Source organism: Hypanus sabinus, chromosome 13 (assembly GCF_030144855.1).
Source record: "Hypanus sabinus isolate sHypSab1 chromosome 13, sHypSab1.hap1, whole genome shotgun sequence".
Lineage (NCBI taxonomy): Eukaryota > Metazoa > Chordata > Chondrichthyes > Myliobatiformes > Dasyatidae > Hypanus > Hypanus sabinus.
This window is the reverse complement of record NC_082718.1, coordinates 78,578,072-78,599,411: the sequence shown is the minus strand read 5'-3', so window position 1 is coordinate 78,599,411 and position 21,340 is coordinate 78,578,072. Positions and strand designations below refer to the sequence as shown.

General features: G+C 40.5%; 1 protein-coding gene across 2 annotated transcripts in view; it reads left to right on the top strand.

Moving 5' to 3' along the window:
• The window catches only part of naa25 (N-alpha-acetyltransferase 25, NatB auxiliary subunit), an 80,969-nt gene that overhangs the window by 49,103 nt on the left and 10,526 nt on the right, over positions 1 to 21,340 (top strand). Inside the window, exons 17-23 of one of the 2 annotated variants that reach the window (XM_059987973.1) lie at positions 578 to 703; positions 3,165 to 3,408; positions 4,415 to 4,538; positions 5,907 to 5,972; positions 7,167 to 7,264; positions 8,473 to 8,583; positions 10,132 to 10,278. In XM_059987973.1, coding sequence (XP_059843956.1) covers positions 578 to 703; positions 3,165 to 3,408; positions 4,415 to 4,538; positions 5,907 to 5,972; positions 7,167 to 7,264; positions 8,473 to 8,583; positions 10,132 to 10,278 — 916 coding nt within the window. Of the gene's footprint in view, positions 1 to 577; positions 704 to 3,164; positions 3,409 to 4,414; positions 4,539 to 5,906; positions 5,973 to 6,056; positions 6,092 to 7,166; positions 7,265 to 8,472; positions 8,584 to 10,131; positions 10,279 to 21,340 lie in introns of those variants that run through there. The other variant, XM_059987974.1, reaches the window with a different exon arrangement.

Genomic DNA, 21,340 nt, shown 5'->3' with positions numbered 1-21,340 from the left:
ATCCAATTCACAATAATGAAATGACTTTCCCTATACCAGTGATGAGAATCCTTCCAGAGGTTCCCTACATGGAGTCCGTGGGTAAAAAGGTTGGGATCCCCTGTAGACAACATGAAATTGCTGTTCCAGTTGAGCGTGGCCTAAACTGCTCATTAACAGTCGTGAATTATAACTGGGCCAAAACGTTGCAGCCATTGGAATTTTAAAACAAAATAAAGACTACTAGAATTACACGGAAGGCTAAGGCAGCATTTATGGCAATAGAAAGTTTTGATTATTCAGGTTGATGATATTTCATTTGGCTGAATGTCCAATCGTGTTATTTCTAAGTTTGACAAATTAATCTGAGTGGGCTTGTGAGTATGAATTATACTATAACGAGGCTTCAAAGGACATGGACAAGTTGAGTGTGACAGAAGCATGATAGATGGAATATGAAGAGGAAAAATCTGAGATAATATTGTAGCAGCTTTGTCTTCAGCCGCGTATAACAATGCAATGTGGCGGCATGCTGTTTGTTAAAATTCCATGCGTCAGTTTTCTTATTTAATCCCCTTTCTCTTATGTCCCTTTTTAGAACACAAACCCTGGAAGAAAGTATAAAATCCATGGGTTTATGTCCAGATGAAGATGATATTCCATGGGACAGTCTTCGAGATAACCGGGATCTAACTGTTCTCTTATGCTGGGATCCAAAGGAGAGGTATGTCAGGCTCTTGAAATTTTTCCTGTGAAGTGTCCAACTTGTTCTCCCTCTCTCATCAACTGTCAAACTTTTCCCTCACCTGCTTCTGCTGAACTTGCTGCTCATTCTTTTTAACTTGTCCTTCAGATTTACTTGCTTTAGACCAATGACCACATCTCAGTCCTGTCTATGTATTCTTACCAGCTCATAGCCTTGTCTCTCCATTATTTTCCATAAACTGCCTTGTAGCACTATTTAGTTTCCAGGTTTATCCTTCGTCTGAATGTGTTTCTTATAGAACCATCAGTTATCTACATCACTGTGCATAAAAAAAATGCAGTCTTACATCCTCACGCTGCAAATCTGAAGATCCAGAGCAACAGAAGGTACATTTAATGTCAGAGAAATGTATACAATATACATCCTGAAATTCTTTTTCTTCACAAACATCTACAAAAACAGAAGAGTGCCCCAAAGAATGAACGACAGTTAAAACCCCAAAGCCCCCCCCCCAACCACAGCTCCCCACATACTACGCGCACATACAAAATGTTAAAGGAACTCAGTGGGTCCTGATGAAGGATCTTGGCCTCCTAAACAATGACTGTTTATTCTTTTGCATAACTGCTCCCTGACCTGTTCCTCTAGCATTTTGTGTGCGTTCCTCAAGCTGCAGCTTTAATAATATGACTGGTTCAACTTTCTACTACTATCCTTGGCTTGGCTGCCTCTGTCTCCACAGCAAGACCAATTTGTGACAAAAGGTTACCTTTACAGGTGTCTCCTTAAATGTTTTTCAGCATAATGTTCATTTCCTCAATAATAAATCTGGTGAAATAATCATCTTGTTCTAATTTAAAATTTGTCATTTCAGTTTGCCGCCTCCACTTTGCTCAGCTACAAACTCCACCAATGCATAACTATAAGCTACTTTCTGAATCTCAAAGCCAACAATAAACTTTGCTTCCACCACGTCTTCTTGCACCACCCAAAAAAAAACACCACTAATCTCTACCCTTCTATCGTTCTCATCTTCACACACTATTCAGATACTTGGCTCATTCACTTCCTTTTACTGACTGATTTGTCTGTTGGGCTCTTTTTATTGCCATTGAGATCCAATTCACTGATGAAATGACTCCTCTTGTGTCAGTGATAATGATCTTTTCTTATAAATTAAATTTGAATAATCATATTCCTTTTCCTATTGAGTGTGATTCAAAGCTAAATAGTAACTGTCGTGGATTGTAAATACAGTAAAATTCTGCTGGCACTGCAATTCTAAAACAAAAGTCTTAGGGCAATACAAGACGTACCGGCCATTTGGTCCATCCAGTTCTTGCTGACCATAGTGCCCACCCAGCTGATCCTGATCTTCTAAATTCGGCCCATATTCCTCCAAGGTAGGGGTTCCCGATCCTTGCCATGGAGCCTTGACATTAACTGAGGAGTTCCTGGTCCCCGGGTTGGGAATACCTGCTCCAAGGCTTGCCCCTCCATGGACCTATCAAGTTCTTGTTAAAAAGTCCTGTTGGTGTTCTTAATCTCATCCACTTACTCTGGCATCTGATTCCATATCTCTGCATGATAAAATTTGCTCCTTGGGTCCCTTTTAAATCTGTATTCTCTGACCACCTATCGGTGCCCCCTAGTTTTGGCCCCTAGGGAGGGGGCATGATTGTTGCTATCCACCTTATCTATGCCTCTCGGAATATTAAACATTTCTTTGTTCACCCCACATTCTCCTACATGACAAAGAATGAAGACTCAGCCTGGCCAACCTGTCCCTTTGACTCAGGCATTACAGTCATGGCAACATCCTCGTAAATCTTCTTCCAGTTTAACCATATCTTTACTATAATAGTGTCCAAAACTTTACACGGTATTCCATGTGTAGTCTCATCAGCAACTTGTTCAAAGTTCGATGTAAATTTATTATCTAAGTACATAAATTTCAACCCTGATATACAACCCTGATATTCATTTTCTTGTGGCCATACTCAATAAATTCAAGAACCAAAATAGAATCACTAAAAGACCACACCCAACAGGGCAGACAAACAACCAGTGTGCAAAAGACAACAAACTGTGCAGATACAAAAGAAAAATAATAATAAATATAGGGAACATGAGATCAAGAGTGAAGTCATCCCCACTGGTTCAAGAGCCTGATGGCTGAGGCAAAATAACTGTTCCCGAACATGACGGCTCAAGTCCCCTGGCTCTTGCACCATCCTAACATTTATTTTATTAATAAAAGTTAATTATTCATGTTCATGATCATTCACCGTGACTGATGTGATGAAAAATTATTGACAAGAATTGTAATTGGTCATCGAATTCAGTAAAACTACAGCTACTGGTGTGGCTAATCTGTGTATTCTGCTTTTCAATACTTGTAAATTGCTAAGTGAAAGCTATTTCATATATTCCTACAAGCGAAATTTTAATGTAACTTTTTTCCCCCCAACTGTGAAAGTGAATTGTCAGAAGGTCAAAGGAAGAATTCTATGAAAGAAGAGAGAACGTGGCTTCAGATTCGTTCATTAACGCTGCGTTTGATCTGTGCGCTCGCTGCCATCAGTCACACAGTCGAGCCGAAGAATTCCAAAAAAACAACGGAGAATGGTGTCACTTCAAAAATTGACACGTTACGTTCTTTAATTCAACAGCTTGAATGTATTGTGCAGACTGAGAAGAAAAAAGACAAACAGATTGTTCAGGTAGAATTCTTAGAAAGAAATGTAATTTGGTTGGAAGTGAAATGTATAGTATGTTGCTAAGATGTTACAATACTTAGAGCTTAATAGCAAATTTTCCATTCATACCTATTCCGGTCTTTCTTGTACTTCCTCCCTTCAACTCTATCAGGTTTGCCAGGCTAAGTTGACAAAAAGCACTATGCAATGACTTGCAGAGCAGAAGGATCACATAGTCAATCCCCGGTGTGTTGTCAACATTTGACCCGAAGCACCCAGGAAAAATGTAAAAAAGCGGTGGTGTCCTTTCTTTTGATGTATACTTTGTTCTGGCAGGATTGGGCAGCAGTTGAATAAGTTGCCAACAAGAAGAGTGCTGGAAGAGTGGAAAGCATTGACCTGTTGTGATGTAATCCAATATCTGCCACAGCAACCATCGTCAAAGCATTTTGGCATTTGCTGCTCAGAAAACAGGGAGACGTTAGGTAGCACCAGCCAGACTTAGTATACGAATTATAGTACATACTGTTGAAGACTTTGAACTTTTTGAAGTTTCTGCCACTTGCTTAACTGCTGGCTCATTTTTTCAAGCTCTTATGAATCCTTTCTCCAATCCTTTAATAACAGAAGCGGGAAGATTCTTGGGCAGCAGGAGTTTCTAGCTATCAAGGTGTTTTAGTTAGAATTGTGAGTTTGGTTTTAAACCAAATATTTAAACAGCAGCACAAGCAGTTGGTTTTCATGTTTTGTAACTTCAAAATATTAAACCAATTCAAATACGGGGAGTCAGAAATATGGGTGTAACTTGGAATTTACTTTTAAGTGAGGCGCCCATGTATAGTAGCGAGGTGAGGTGTGCAATAACATTTTTACATATAACTCATAGTTAAACAAGAATTTTTGATCAATATTTTATACACACTCAAATATCATTGAAATATTAAATATACAGCAGCTATATGTTAAGTTTGCTCTTGATTGTGTGTGAATAATATGCAGTAACCTGAGTTCTGTACTTTGTTATGTACAGTTTCTGGTCCAGGGGCCACCCCCTACACGTATGTTGACCTACCTGGAAAGCAGTAGTTGTTGGTGTCAAATTAATGCTTTTCACCTGGTTATTGATGTTTACGAGTTGGATGTCAGTGGATTAGGTAAGTCTGAGCTGCTATGAAATGCAGGAAACTACTGTTCTATGAAATGATTCAAATGCTGTAGATTTTTATGTTTGATGTCATAAAATGTGTTTTCCCTCCTTGGCTACCACGGGTGTCGGGGGGTGATGCACAGGGTCGACAGATTTGCTGCTGCTTGTGCGAAGGAAGAGGGATGGTGGGCATCTGTGCTTCATTGTTTCTATCGTTCATTTTCGGGGATTTCTTGTTTGGATGTCTGAAGAGTACGAATTTCAGATTGAATACTGTATGCATATTCTGATATTAAATGAACCTTTGAACCTTTAAACAATAAATAAATGCAAATTCTTAAAAATATGTTTCATTCAGATTTGACAAATCAAGTTTTTACACTCTTTAATTTCTCAAACTGCTCAGTTGATAAATGCATTGAGTACTTTAGAACTATACCACAAACATAAGATTTCAATACCCATGTGCCCCAGTTGACCTTCTGCAAATACATGCATTCCCTTCACTTTAGATAACATTTGCATTCTAAGTAGGCACAACCAATTATGGCTTGCAAAGCCAAAAGCTGGGGGAAAGTTGGAGACAGTATATCACCGTATCATATTGGCCTTAACCCCAGGAGGATAAATATAGTTAAGTAAATACCGAACATGAAGCCTGTAACAAGAAACAATTGCCTGGCATTAAATAAGTTTCCTGTAAATATTTTCTATGTGGATTTAAAATTCCTTAAATTATGTATGCCCTGTAGTATGAATGAAATATAGTGACATTTAGCACAAAAATCTGTGTATGTAGAAATAGTCTGTGCACATAAAGTCTACTATGAAAAAATAGAGATTTCAAAGTTATCAAGTGGTTGGCTTCGTCTGGTTGGCCTGTCCTAACCTGCATTGTCCTATGTTCAAATGACTCGTATGCATTGATCTTTTTTGCTTTTATACCAGTTCTCTGAAATAGCTCACAAAAATAACCTATACTAGGACAGCTATATAATAAAGATTGTCTCCTAACAAATTGACAATCACAGATCAGGTCAAGCACATCTGTGCCTGATAGCAAATGCACCAACATCCAGTACTTATCAGTAACTGCTTGCCAATATTTCCGAGATGCTCTGTGATTACTATTGATTTGACAGGTGTCTGAATTTTACATCTCAGTTACCCACTGAGACATTAGAAGTGTTCCTTCTACACTTTGTACTCTTCTAAATTGGCATGTGTTTACTATTTTACACACTTTATTTAATCTTGACAGAAGATATTTAGTCAACTTTGTAAAACCGGCTGTTCAGAAGAGATTATAGATCTGGAATTTATCTTAATATTCCATGTTGTAATTTCTCTCCTTTTTTATTTTAATTTCTTGCAGAAGAAACACCAGATGTCCAGAGTCGGTTAGCAGATGATTTTAAGTTGTTATTGGGGCAGTTGCAAGGTAATGTTAGCATTCTGCAAACCTTTGTTGCTTATCGTTGCTGTTTCATTGTATGCTAAATACATCTATTTGCTCTACATTTAGTTCTTGCCAAGTGCCTTGCAGTTTTATGTTTTGCAGTAAGTATTTATTTCAATCATATCGAACAGCTGCTTTGACATTATTTAATCTGCACCATGACAGCTTCAGTCACCCACTCAGACTCAACATCTTTGTTTCCCTTTTGGCAATGTTGCCTTTGAGAAACAGAGGTCAGGAAGATGACACTAATTCTAACAATAGATCAATTTAAATCTGCATTCTCTTGGTGGAATATTTCAGTAACACAACCAGACAGATTCTCAAGAAAAGATTGAACTGGCCACACTATGTGAAATGAGTAACATGGACTCACATTTACTTGCACCTCATTCTTTCTAGTTTGCCAGTTGAAAGTGAGGCTTCTTTTAAATCCCTTTGTTGTTGTGAGTGACTGTCACATTGTTCTTTTGATGAGTAAGGCTTACAAAGAGACCACACTTCATCGAGTCGTATTGCAGTCCCAGTGTGTGAAATGGCATAGATTGGGAACAGATCCAGCAAGTCAAAATTGGCTATCTTTGAGCAGTTGATCCCAATTGCAACAGTAAAAGAGTATTGCTGTCTTTAAGTCTTTTAACCTCATGGTCTAACATTCTACTCCATTTTGAATGCCATGTACTGGATAACTAACTCTTAATGAGTGTAAGACATGGTTAACAGCAATACCTTCAGTAACAGACAATAAGATATCAACCTGCTAAAGCTGCATGCATGCTAAGCATAAAGGCAATATGATATAAACAAAAGTAAAAGGTGTCTGCAGCAGTTGAGTTTGGTCGAACTCTGTTATTCTCTCAGTCCATTGATAAATAGTGGTTCATCAATTAACAGGGTGAGGAATTTTGATAAGCAAACCTATCCCTCAAATTTGGGTGGTGAGGTGGAAATGGTTTCTACTAAAGGCAGTCCTTCCTTCCACTTACCTGCAGATCACCTTTGGGCAAGGACTAAGTGTTCGCAGTACTTGGGGGGGGGGGGGAGCCCACAATCATCTAAACTAGATAATCTGAAATAGTGAAGTAAATGTGAAAATGTAAATGTGGAGTAAAGAGTCCATTGTATGTGAAGGACATTTGTAGTTTGATGTTCTTTTTTTTCCCCCGCCCCCCGCAGAATTATTCAATAAATGCAAAGGCAGTTTGTTGGAAGTTAAAGAAACAAATTGTACAACAAGGCCAGAACTTTTAGAAAACCTTGTCTTTTTAGTTGAGGTAAGTGTTCTCAATATTACTGATCTTTTTATTGCATGATTTTTTTCTGGCTGGAAATAATGAAACTTATAATTCTGGGCTCATCTTATATTTTGGGGGCACTGAAGAAAAGTGGTTAAATGAAAAATTTATTTTCAACTATTCATTACTCTGGTACTTCCACAAACACTAGCTTTTAATTTTGTCTCTGGTAAATTTCATACCCCTATCAGCAATGTTGAATATTCTGCCCTCAAACATCTGAGCTAATGCACATCATAACCAATGGTGTGCCATTCGTCAACGTCTAGTGTTTACTACACCACTGAATTAAAAGCAGTTTATTTCCTCACTAATTATGATGCTGTATTATATTTAACAAATATGCCTAGTATTTCTTTCTGGTTTTAAAAAGTAGCATTTCCTTCAGTAACTCTGCCGTCATTGACTAGTTAAGACATTAAATACTATTGTGAGTGACTTACTGCCCTTACGTCACAGGTGTTCAGGGTAGCATTGAAGGTGTTTTAAGGATTCTTTGTTGCTGGTTCCATAACAATTTTGTTTGACCAGTCAAGGTTGTTGGCCCTGAGCTGAACCCCCAAACCTGGAGGGCCGGTGGACCACTCTTAGTCTGTCCTCTACCCTTTAACCTGTTTGGCATGGGTGACTCTACCAAGAGCCATAGGATAATGCCCTGACTCCAGCCTACGTAGCTCTCTGGGTCATCGATGCACACAAGCCTCCAAACCTTGACATGATTGTGTCATAGTCCTCCTCCAAGGAGGACTATCGTGAATGTCGGCTACTTTTTGCTGTCAGAATCTTCCCCCATGTCACTTCTGTAGTGATGTTTGGGCACCATGGTTGCAGATACTTGGCATTATAGATTGGAGATGTGTTCAGAGCCTGGGCATCAGGCTCTAAATTCAAAAGTCTGGGAGAGGGTGCAAAGTGAATTGACCCTGAAGAATTTTCACCTTTTTCCCTAAAATAATCCCTGTATTTCTGATACTTCCATGCAGTTTGTATAAACCTCTATTGCATTCACAACTCATTGCAAATTTGTCATATTTCTCCTGGGATTTTGTTGTGTACATACGTTTCAACCAGTATGGTCTCTTAGGAGAACCATGTCTCCCATATGTGTCAGTCAACTGTAGTATTCCTGTCAAACATGTGTGTTCAGGAGACCTTGACTAATGCAGAATCTGTTTCTGTCATCTCAGACTGTCTGCATAATCCTGTGGGTATCTTATTACTGTGGTAATGTCCTACGGCCGCTTAAATCCAGTTTACAGAAGAAAAAGAAGAAGAAAAAGGAAATTAATTTTACGATGGTAAGAATTTACCCAGAGAAAAGTGATTTTGAAAATGAAAATCTGCTCTAAGTGTTAACCTAATAGTACAAGTTTTATTCCCCTTGATTGTGCACAATTAGCATACAGGCATGGTAATTCATTGTAGTGGTAGTTCCATTGTTTTAAATTCAGCAAGTGCATCTGTGGTCAAGATTATTGCCTTAAATCCACCAGAGGGCAGCTGCTACCAGATTTATTTGCTAATAGTTATATTTTAACAAGTGTACAAAATTAACAAAATTTTTGTGTTTTAATTTGTTCAGTAGTTTTTTCCCCTGAATTTGCATTATGTCAATGTAAATTATTACAAGTATTTGCTAATTATTAGATTTGGGTCGGGTTACTCAAGGATTCTTGTGCCCATATAGTAGTGTAGCTGATGGTGCTGTTGCCACACAACCCAGAGACCTGGTTCAATCTTGATCTAGGGTACAGTAAGCACGTTCTCCCCATAGCGGCTCAGGTTTCCTTCTGGTGTTACAGTTTCCTTGTTGATGCTCAGGATGTACTGGTTAGTAGTTCAGTTTGACAACTGTAAATTGTTCCCAGTGTGGTTGGGTGACAGGGCGAGGAGTTGATGAGAAAGCAAAGAAAAATTGGGCTTAGTGTAAGTGGATGCTCCTAGGTCGTCATGGGTGTGATGGACCAAATGGCCTGTTTCCCTGCTGTGTGTTAACCATAAATAAGAATGTGAAACATCCGATTGTCATACCCTGAATCAACATGTACTTACTTTTCATAAGTGTGATACATTTATGAAAATGGATGGCTTTACAGTACAGGACACCTAGTTTCAATTCCCACTGCTGCCTGTAAGGAATTTGTACATTTTCCTCGTGACTGCATGGGTTTCCTCAGAGTGCTCTGGTTTCCTCCCACAGTCCATTTGGTAGGTTCATTGGTCATTGTAAATTGTCCCGTGATTAGGCTAGGATTAAATCGAGGGGTTGCTGGGCAGTGTGGCTCGAAGGGCCAGAATGGTCTATTCTGCACTGTATCCTAATAAATAAATATAAATTTATTTTGTCTTCAGTATCATCCCATTTAAAGCAAGTCTCAGTATCTTTTGGCCAGTTTCTTATTCCACCAGTCAGCTGGCTGAAGCTCTGCTGCAATTTTTGTATTGGCTCCATTCTGATCACATTTTAAACCTACATCGTGCTATGTTTACAACCCCTAAGTAATTATTCGCAGTTAGCTGGAGGGTATTTAATATACTGGGTCAACTGTCGGTTAATGACATGGAAATTAGAGGACGAAAAGTTCTTCATAAGCAGTCACAGTACAAAACACATCAGAATCTGACAGGAAATCATATGAAGCACCATTTGCTGGTAACTGTTGACGCAAGTATCCTAAAGCCTGTAGGAGAATTTTTTTTGGAAAGATAGCTCCCCTATTTTATGTGGGGGGAAAATAAAATTTTTATAATCGAAAATGTCTGTCAATATAATTTTTTAGAAGCTTGTGATCCAAGCAAATTAAGGTTTTACACACTAACAGTTTATTTGTGTTCTTTTTTTACAGCCAATTCTTTTTAGCAGCTTCCAGGACTATGTGGCTGGCTTACAGAATTTCTTGTCTGAAGTGGTTAACCATATTAAAGACTTGGAGTCTGAACTAACTGCACTGAAATTTGAAGAGCTGACAATGGATAGTAATTCAGTTGTTGAGGTAAAGGTTATTCCAAAGTATAATATAAATCCCAATGTTGGGATTTACTTACTAGGTTTTTTTTATGCTGCACGGTGTTTCCTTGTAAATAATTGAAAATTGTTCCCACTTCACACTTCTTGTGCTGCGTGGACAACATCAGTCCTGTTGGCTGAGATATGAAGGAAAAAAAATGGGTAGTGCTACATAAACTGGGAAGTAGTTACTGTTCTATCATTAAAGAAATATTGAGTTAGTGGGAGAGTGACAGATGAGCTTTCACTGGTCAGAATGGAGTTATTTGGTGGAGGAGAATTGTAAAACTTAATAGCAAACTCTTCATTGCATTTTAACCCGTTTGTCAGTAGGGGAAAACCACAGAATTCTTAACATAAAGTAATTTGAAATGCTTCACTTTTGTCCCATTCTACTAACGACTGTAGGGTTACCTATGTGCTAAGAGAATGTATGGTTATCCTCATTCACCAACTTGGGAAAGTTGAGATTGAATTACTGTCTTCATAAATAAGTTCCCATATGAACTTGTTGCTCTGTGGTATATGCTCATGATCAGTAAGTAAAATATTTCTCCTTGCAGCAGTTCCTTTATTTAACCAGGGCTTTCATATCTCGTATGCACTTGGTAAGTGTGGAAACTGATTGTAGTAGCATCTTGAAACTTTTTGCTCACATTCCAATGCATTAATGTTGGATCTCCATCAGAGCATCAAGAACTAGAATGCAAGCTTCTCCTAACAGGTAAGAGTAGTGAAAAGTGATAAAAGGCAGAATTCTGTGCTGATCTGAAACTTTAGAAGTTTCTTTTCAGTCTTTGATTTGGGATGTGATGAAAAGGAAGCTATACCAACTGTGGAAGCAGCTGTTCTTGGGAAAAATTGGTTTGCCTTTCCAGTATCCATGTTTTGACTGTTTTGCATTAAATAGCATTTTGGCTAATTGAACATAGACTGGTACAGCACAGGAACAGGCCCTTTGGAACATCATGTTGTGCTGAACCAGTTAAATTAGTCATCAAATGGCCAACTAAGCTAGTCTCTTCTATCTACACAATGGCCATATCCTTCCACTTCTTCACATTTGTGTGCTTATCTAAACATGATATTATTTTCTTGTATATAATCATGTAGCATTTCAGACTGAATTGCTGTCACTTCTTTAGCTGAAGGATATCAATGAAACAATAGGAACCCATGACTTTTGGTACTTTGCATGCTGAAACAAAATTCATTGGTTTTCAACCTACCTATCCAGTGTCACACTACCTCTTTATCTTTCCTTTTTACATTGCTTTTCTACTCTCATGAACAAGAACATAGAGGAAACCATCTCAGATCACAGCACTGTCACCCCCTATCTTCTCTTCCAACTCCTCTCCTGTGCCCATTATTGGAAAGCAACACAGTTTTACCTGACAATAACTGTGCCATTTGCCTTTGGCCCTCCAATCTTTCCTGATGCCAATCAACTCAGTCACTACCTTTCTCCAACTTTGACCTTTTCAGTCCAAACCCAGTGTTTCCCATAATACCGTCTTCCTCCTTGCTCTCTCAAATCTAAAGGGTGTGAACTTAAGCAAATCTACCTCCGTCATCTATTGTGATGTCTGATTGGATCATATCAAGTTAATCCCAGGCTTTGCTGTCTCCACAAAACAGCCTTCTATTCCAGTGTTTCTCCAGAAAGCAAAGGCTATTGAATTTCAACTTTGCTTAACTACAATCTTAGCCTTCCTTAATCCTAGTTCTTGCACCTTGTTCACCAAGGTAACACTCTATCTAGGTTCTCCTTGCCCCCAGCCTGGTACTGTTTTTCACTGCCTGAAAGCATGCTTCATCATCAAGGACAGTATTACTCCTTTGACCTTGGTCCCTCAGACTTGCTGGCTGTCCATTTGCCAGCAACTTAATGCCATTAGACATAGATCTAATGGTCTTATTACCTTGCAACAGGATTTCACCACCAAACACATCTTTCCCTCCTCTCTCCCCCCCACCACTTTCGGCTTTCCAGAGGGTTCACTCCCTACGTGATTCCGTTGTCCACTCATCCAGTGATCTCCCTCCTGGTACTATTCTTGCAAGTGGAACAAGTGCCACACCTGACACTGCTCCACCTCCTCCCTCACCACCATTCAGAGCCACAAACAGTCCTTCCAGGTGAGGCAACACTTCACCTGTGAGTCTGCTGTGCCTGTTGCTCCAGATGTGGTCTGTACATCCGTGAGACCCAATGTAAATTAGGAGACCAGTTGGTCAAGCACCTTCTGTCCACAAAAAGAAGGATCTCCCAGTGGCCACCCATCTCAGTGTTTCTTCCCATTCCCATTCAGACATGTCAGTCCATGGCCTCTACTGTTATGATGAGGCCACACCCAGGTTGTGTTCCATCTGATGATATGAATGTTAATTTCTTTAACTTCCAGTAATTTATCTCCCCCTCCCCAACCATTTCCCATTCCTGTTTCACTCTGTGATTTTATCTCCTTACCTGTTCATCAATTCCCTCTGGTGCTCCTCCCCCTACTCTTGCTTCCATGGTCTTTTGTCCTCCTCTATCAGATACCCCCTTCTCCAGCCAATCTCTTTCACCAGTCAGCTTCCCAACTCTTTACTTCATTCCCTGCCCCATTTCACCTATCACCTGCTACCTTGTACAGCTTCCTTCCCTCCCTCCACCTTCTTTATCTGATTTCTCCCCTTCCTTTCCAGTCCTAGTGAAGGGTCTCGGTCCGAAATGTGGACTGTTTACTCTTTTCCATAGATGTTGTCTAGCCTGCTGAGTTCCTCCAGCATTTTGTGTGTGTTCCATTAGACATAAGAGCAGAATTAGGCCATTCAATGCATTGGGTCTGCAGTTCCCTTCTCCTGTGTACTGTCCCCTCCATTTGGTTTATCATCCTGTTCAGAATGAGCCATCTTTGAATATTTTGTGGAAGTCACAGCTCCACCTCCAATTTTTCCTCTCAAGTCTTTCTCTGTGCAGCACTGCCTCTTAAGTCTTGTTACAATCCTGTTTGAATTCTTTCCTTCCCCACCACAGTGCTAACGTGGCTCTAATCAAAGTCACGAATAATGTCGTCTTTGACTGACTAAACTGCATCTCAAAGTCACTAAGAATGTAAGAACATTTTCAACTGAAGTAAATCAAGAATACCACAGTTTAAGAAGCTGGATGAAAATGTTACCCTCTTTCTGAATATGTTGGCACTACACATAGGGTATGTACAGTAGATTCCGATACACTGGGACCGGTACATTTTGGCCCAATTAAGCTGCAGCCCATTTAGTTGAAGTTTAATGGAAATAGTTAAAAAAGTATTTAAAAAATGTCAAAATTCCAGTTAATTGAATAACATTATGCATTTAATTGAAATACATAACAGTTTAGAATACTGCCGTACTACTGGTGATGGTCTGTTGTATCTGATGATGATGGGAAACCTGTGCAGTTGAGTATTTAAAGTGGAAAAGCCATTGCACTCTCTCAACCTCAGAAGTCTGGTTCCAGTAGGACAAGTAAATGTCACAACTAGGGTCTTCCCTAGTTGCAAAGGATGACCATGACTTCTTTGGTGTCTCGTCATGCCATTCACAGAGTTGCAGAATTGCCTTCCTGGCTGTGAGATCTCACTGTAAATATCATCTGCTTAGACCACTGGAGCCGACTTCACATACTAGGACAGCCTTGTCCCTACCGCACCAGGGTATGAGACCTGCCTGCTACCCTCATCTGGCATAGCCACCTGTAAAAGTGGTATACTGGAGTGTGGCTACTGCCACATGTGAACAGCTACTTGGAGGCACAAGTGAGAGCTGAGTATCCAGTGGGGACCAAAGGTAACAAAAAGATGATTGTCGAAATCTTCAAATTCTTTGTAGTTTCTAACTTGCTGAAGCAGTGAAATCATTTCATTTTCACCTCTTGTCATTTCTGGCATCTCCAAGCCTGAATGCTTGATTCTACAGTGAGCAAAATTGTTCACTCTAAGCATGGTGTAGTGTCTAATGGCTACACAACAGATATTGGTTTAAAAAAAAATTCGACAACAATCTTCTGTCCCAGTTGAGAGTTATTTTTTTTTTCTGTGTGCCATACTCTGCCAGAGCCTCGGTAACCACTTTTTTTTTCTAGAGGTTGTCTTGGAAGAAAGATTCTGTGAGTGGTCCCCCAAGTCCTTCTCACAGCACAGTGTTTTTTTTAACGAGCTCGACACTTAACCCGGCACGGATGGAAAGCGTGACCGGGAACGGCCCGACTGGATTCGAACTTGGGAACCTTGGCTCCAGAGTCCGGCGCTGATGTCACCGCTCCACCAGCTGGTCAGTTAAGGGGTATATTGTCCCAAATAAATGAAAGGAATTCCAGCTATTTTCTCAATTTGTTGTTCTTTGAGAGTAGTCCCAAATAACCAGCTGCCCCAATTAACCGGTGGCCCAATGAACTGGAATCCACTGTTTTCTTTGAAGGTTGAGTTTTTCCAGGGCTCCTTGTTCAGCTTTATACATTGAATATCCATGATTAAGTTGCCTGTCAAAGAACATGTGGAACCATGTCTAGAGTATCAGTGTGTTAAAAACAAGATATCTGAAGAGGACAGATGAAATGCATTAGAATTATGAATTCTCCAGCATATTGTTGTGCATCAGTAACTAAAAATACATTGAATTCTCCAATTTCCAGTAATTCCCTCCCTCTCCCTTCCCCCATCCCAGTTTCACTCTGCCTCCTCCTCCAGCTGCCTATCACCTTTCTCATGATTCTGCCTTGTTCTACTACACAGTGCTTTCCTCTTACATTCCTCCTTTACTTTTCCTGCCTATCTCGTCCCGCACCCCTTGATCTTTCTTCTGATTGGTTTTCCACCTGGCACCTACCAGCCTTCTCCTTCCCACCCTCCCCCCACCTTCTTTATAGGGCCCCTGCCCCTTACTTCTTCAGTCCTGATGAAGGGTCTCGGCCCAAACTGTTGACTGCTCGTTTCCACGGATGCTGCCCGACCTGCTGAGTTCCTCCAGCTTGTTGTACATGTTGATTTGACCACAGCATCTGCAATGCACTTTGTGTTTACTAAAAATGCTGCATGTTCATTACAAATGTACATGATATTTTACATGGTTTTACAGAATGTAAAATTTAATTCTGAATACAAGACTGTAATGCCACAAAAGCTGAGCATAATCTTAAAACTTGCTGATAAGTAGGTCACTGAAAACTTGATATTTTGTTCTATGTTTTGTCTTGGTCATTTTATAGCTGTCCAAAGAATTAAATTAATAGTACTGAAAGAAAGTTATTCGTCAGCTGATCAGCCCCACAGTCATTATGAAATAAAAAATTGTCATCATGTCAATTGTTTTCCCCATTTCGTGTGTAAACTATAAAGGCTTATTTATAGCAATAAGTCAAGTTTATATAACATATATAACCATATAAGGTATATGGAAATGAGATGATGTTTTTCTGAACCAGGCTGTAAAGTACAGTAGTACACATAACACACAATAACCTGTGAAGATAAGGATAAAACCTACAGATGAATCTCACATAAATAACAAACTAAAGTGCATTAATTTTAAGTATTGGAAGGTATGGAACAGTGACAATTTGAATATGATCGGGCAGGGGGTTCAAAAGCCTAATGATCTTGGTGAATAAACTGCTCCTCATCCTGACCGTTTGTTTTTATGTATCAGAGTCACCTGCCTGATGGTAGAAAAGTCAAAGAGGATGCTGGATGGATGGGTGGGGTCCTTAAAAATACTAAGGGCCCTGTGTACGCAGCACTCCTGATAAATGTTCTCAATGGATGGTAGGGAGACCGCTATGATCCTCTCAGTTTTCTCACAGCCCTTTATAGCGGCTTCCAGTCTGATGCTTGACTGCTGCTGTACCAGATGGAGATGCAACTTGTCAGGACGCTCTCAATGGTGCAGTTAGGGGGGGGGTGGGGGGAGAGTCTCGCTTGCCTCAATCTTCTTAGGAAGTGGAGGCGCTGCTGTGCCTTTTTGTTCAGGGAAGTGATATTAAGGGACCAGGTGAGGTCATCCATGATGTGAACTCCCAGGAACTTGATGCATGTAACTCTCTCATACGGATGAGCTATGTATTCGCAGAGGGCGATAGTTTGCCTGCACCTTCCTGAAGTTCCACAATAATTTCCTTTGTCTTCTCCGCATTTAGGCTAAGGTAATCCACCAGCCTCTCCACTTCCGCTCTATGCTCAACCTTGTTATTGTTCTTGATGACATGGTTTGAGACTTGCCTTGAGGGAAGATCTGGAGTACATTTTGTCTCAATGTTTTTATTTTAATAACTAAGTCAGGTTATGAAGATAGTGGAAAATGGGATGATCATGCTGTAGGATGTTAATAGAAAAATTGATTTGCTGACTATAGTGGATTGCCTACATTAAAAATTGCTTTGAGTTTTTTTTTATACCATATTTTCTTAGAAAATCTAGTCTCGCATCCCAGCTAGTCACTCCATGTGGACAGTATTGGAAGTCAGAATTGACCTAGGTCGCTGGCACTAGAAGACAACACAATAACTTGCTGCACCAGTGTAGTTTTTTTCCCCCCATTCATTACTTCACTGGCAGTATTCACCACAGGTAAGCAGAAATGCAATTCAGCTTAGTTGTCTGAGGTTCCGAGAACTCATTGTGGTTTCATTTTTTCAAGAAGACTGTGCACATCTTTTCCTCTGCCTAGCTGATTAACTTGTTCCTTGTCAGAGCTAAGAATAAAATGTCTGCTTCTGGAGCCTGAGTCTGACTTTGCACTTGCTGTCTGAGGAATCATTACTTGCTCACTGAGCTGCCAGCAATGACCCTCTTGGCAAAGTCTGAATACAATGGCTCAACACCTCACTTTGCAGTGTTCATCGGTTAATTGGACCAGCCATTTATTTGGGGCAACTCTTGAAGAACAAAAACTAATTGAGAAAATAACCAGGATTCCCTTTATTTACTTGGGACACTATGTCACGCAATAGGGACAGGAGACTGGTGCAGAACAGTTTCTAACTAGAGTCAGTTGTGTCCAGTTGTGTACAGTGCTGGTCACTGAATTATAGGGAAGATGTCAACAAAATAGAGTACAGAGAAGATTTACTAGAATGTTACCTGGGTTTCAACACCTAAGTTACAGGGAAAGGTTGAGGGGGGACCTGATAGAGGTATTTAAAATTATGAGAGGGATAGATAGAGTTGATGTGGATAGGCTTTTTCCATTGAGAGTAGGGGAGATTCAAACAAGAGGACATGATTTGAGAGTTAGGGGGCAAAAGTTTAACGAGGGGGAATTTCTTTACTCAGAAAGTGGTAGTGGAATGAGCTTCTAGTAGAAGTGGTAAAGGCAGGTTCGGTATTGTCATTTAAAGTAAAATTGGATAGGTATATGGACAGGAAAGGAATGGAGGGTTATGGGCTGAGTGCGGGCCAGTGGGACTAGGTGAGAGTAAGCGTTCGGCACGGACTAGAAGGGCTGAGATGGCCTGTTTCCGTGTTGCAATTATTATATGGTTATATGTTTTTTAAATTACGTCAGTTGCGTGTTTGTGTTCAAAAAGCAGTGATTTTTGTTTATAGTTGGTGAGAAATAAGCAGTAAGACAATTCAGAGCTGTTTTGCTTTTAGCGGTTTGAAGCATTCAGGCTTAGAGATGCTGGGAGTGAGAGCAAACCTATTTCACTACACCTGCCCCCACACTTCTTCCCTCACCACCATCCTAGGCCCCAGACAATCCTTTCAGGTGAGGCACCACTTCACCTGCGAGTCAACTGGGATGATATACTGTATCCGGTGCTCCCGATGTGGCCATTTATACAGTGGGGAGACCCACCGCAGACTGGGAGACCGTTTTGCCGAACACCGGCGCTCAGTCCTCCAGCAGTGGCGGGATCTCCCTGTGGCCACACACTTCAATTCCACAGACCATTCCCACTCTGACATGTCTGTCCATGGCCGCCTCTACCGTCAGGATGAGGCCACACGCAGGTCAATGGAGCAAGACCTTATCTCCTGCCTAGGTAGCATCCTACCTGCCGGCATGAGCATCCAACTCACAGACCTCTGTTGATACCCCTGCCCCCCCTTACCCCATCCCTATCTATAATTTTAGTCTGGTTCTCTTTATCTCTTTCCCCCCTCACTATAATCTCCCCCCAGCCCTACCTTTCTTTCTCTTATTTCCCATAATTCTCCACCTTCCCCCTAGCCCATTTCCCTCCAGCCTATCACTTCCCAGCTCTCTACTTCATCCCTCCCCCTACTTCTTATCCCCCCTCGACCATCCCATGTTACTTCACTCCTGATGAAGGGTTTTGGCCCGAAACGTCGTTATTACCTCCCATAGATGCTGTCTGGCCTGCTGAGTTCTACCAGCATTTTATGTTTTTATCTATTTCACTACAAGTAAGGATCTATGAAAAATTTGAAGGTATCTGTAGCTATCTTGAATGTTACCATTGGTCCCCACCAGAAACTCAACTTTCACCTGTGGCTCAAAGTAGCTGTTTGCATTTGACAGTGGCCACACCCTTGTACACTACTTCAGCAGGTGGGCTAAACCAGGTGAGGGTAGCCTGTGGGTCTCATAACCTGGTGAGATAAGGACATGCCTGTCCTAGGATGCCAAGGGCAGATGAGACCTACAGTGCAATCCAGCAGCCAGGAAGGTGGTTCTGCAGCACGACATGGAAAGTGAAAGGCGTGACGAGGCACCGAAGCAGTCGGTCATCCACTGCAACCAGGAACCACGGTCATCACCACAACCCAGCTGTGACATCTACTCATCCCACTGGACCCAACTTCCAAGATCGAGAGAGTGGAATGGCCCTGGTGCAGTGGGTTTTCCACTTTCTCTCACAGGTTTTCTGTCATCGTCTGATACAACAGACAATCAGCATTAGTGTTGGTAGTGTTCTAATTTGTCCTGTATTTCATTTAAGTAAATAATATGTTACTCAGTTAAACAGTAGTTTGGCTTTCTTGTACCTTTTTTATTATTTCCATGAAACTTTGGCTAATTGGGCCAAAATGTACTTGTCCCAATGTGTCCCAATTAACCAGAATCGACTGTAATAGATTTGTCATTCTTCTTTCCAAATCTTGCCAATTGCTAATGGGCAGCAGATGATTGACCAGTAAGACTGTATTATCATTTTATCTCAGTTCATTGACCTGGTTCCTGGGGACATGGGATTCTTGTTCAACTCTTGGTAGCTAGCCTATTGTTAATAAATGTATGCTGATTCTACAAAGGTATGTTACTGTAAAATTATCAGTGTATATGGGTAAACTGTATGATCTTAGATTAGTAATGGTAACATGAATATATTATCAGCACCCAGAAGTCTGAACCTTTTGATTCAAATCCCCTGAATGGATGAATTCATGATCTTCTGCTGTTGTAGCTCATCCATTTCAAGGTTCAATGTGTTGTGTGTTTAGATGCTCTTCCACAAACCATTATTGTAACACGTGATTTATTGAGTTATTGTCATCTTCCTGTCAGATTGAACCAGTCTGCTCATTCTCCTCTGACTTCTCTGATTAACAAGGCATTTTTGCTTACAGAACTGTCACTCACTGGGGGTTTTTTTTGGCATCACTCTCTGTAAAATCTTGAGACTGTTGTGCATGAAAATCACAGGAGATCAGTGGTTTCTGAGATACTTAAACCACACCATCTGGCACCAACAATCATCTCATTGTCAAAGTCATTTAGATCTCATTTCTTCCCCATTCTGATGTTTGGTCTGAACATCTTGACCATCTCTGTTTGCTTTTAACCATATAACAATCACAGCACGGAAACAGGCCATCTCGGCCCTCCTAGTCCGTGCCGAACTCTTAATCTCACCTAGTCCCACCTACCCACACTCAGCCCATAACCCTCCACTCCTTTCCTGTCCATATACCTATCCAATTTTACCTTAAATGACACAACTGAACTGGCCTCTACTACTTCTACAGGAAGCTCATTCCACACAGCTATTACTCTCTGAGTAAAGAAATACCCCCTCGTGTTTCCCTTAAACTTCTGCCCCCTAACTCTCAAATCATGTCCTCTCGTTTGAATCTCCCCTACTCTCAATGGGAACAGCCTATTCACATCAACTCTATCTATCCCTCTCAAAATTTTAAATACCTCGATCAAATCCCCCCCTCAACCTTCTACGCTCCAATGAATAGAGACCTAACTTGTTCAACCTTTCTCTGTAACTTAAGTGCTGAAACCCAGGTAACATCCGAGTAAATCGTCTCTGCACTCTCTCTAATTTTATGCACGGAGTTGCTGCCACTTGGTTGGCATTAACAAGCAGGTGTAAAGGTGTCCCTAATAAAGTAGCCACTGAATGTATGTTACTCCTAACCCACAAGTGCATTTGATTGTTAACTGCTCCTGCAGTAAGGAAGAAGTACATGGTCAGTAAAAGCTGCTATTTCCAGTCGTGTTCACATGAGTAAAAGAATGGTTAGTATTTAAGATGTTGCCAGGCTGTAGCTGATTTCTTCAATTAACTGTATGTTCTATATGTAGCAAACCAATATTGTTTATTGCATTTCTCAGAATTTTGATATGGATATCAGTTATGTGATGGGTTTCAGATACCAATTGAAACAAATGTGGCTATCCAAAAAAATGGGGTGTGTGCAAAGAGAACGTTTGGTGTTTACTACAGCAGTTATATCAGTCACTGGAGTGCAGTATTATCAAAAATAGTTCCTTTAGAATAAAGTTATGCCTTACTTTACGTATCACATTTCCCAGAAAACCAGTCATCTGCAAAGTTTAAATTATTTTCACAAGTTCTAAAACCGCTGAGGGCAGCTGAATGAATTGAGGGATAGTTTCAAATTCATGACCCATGATATTGTCCAAAAGAAGGTAACTATCATTGACATACAGTGCATTGGCCTTCATCAACCGTGGGATAGAGTTTAAGAGCCGAGAGGTAATGTTGCAACTACATAGGTCCCTGGTCAGACCCCTCTTGGAGTATTGTGCTCAATTCTGGTCGTCTTACTACAGGAAGGACGTGGAAATCATAGAAAGGA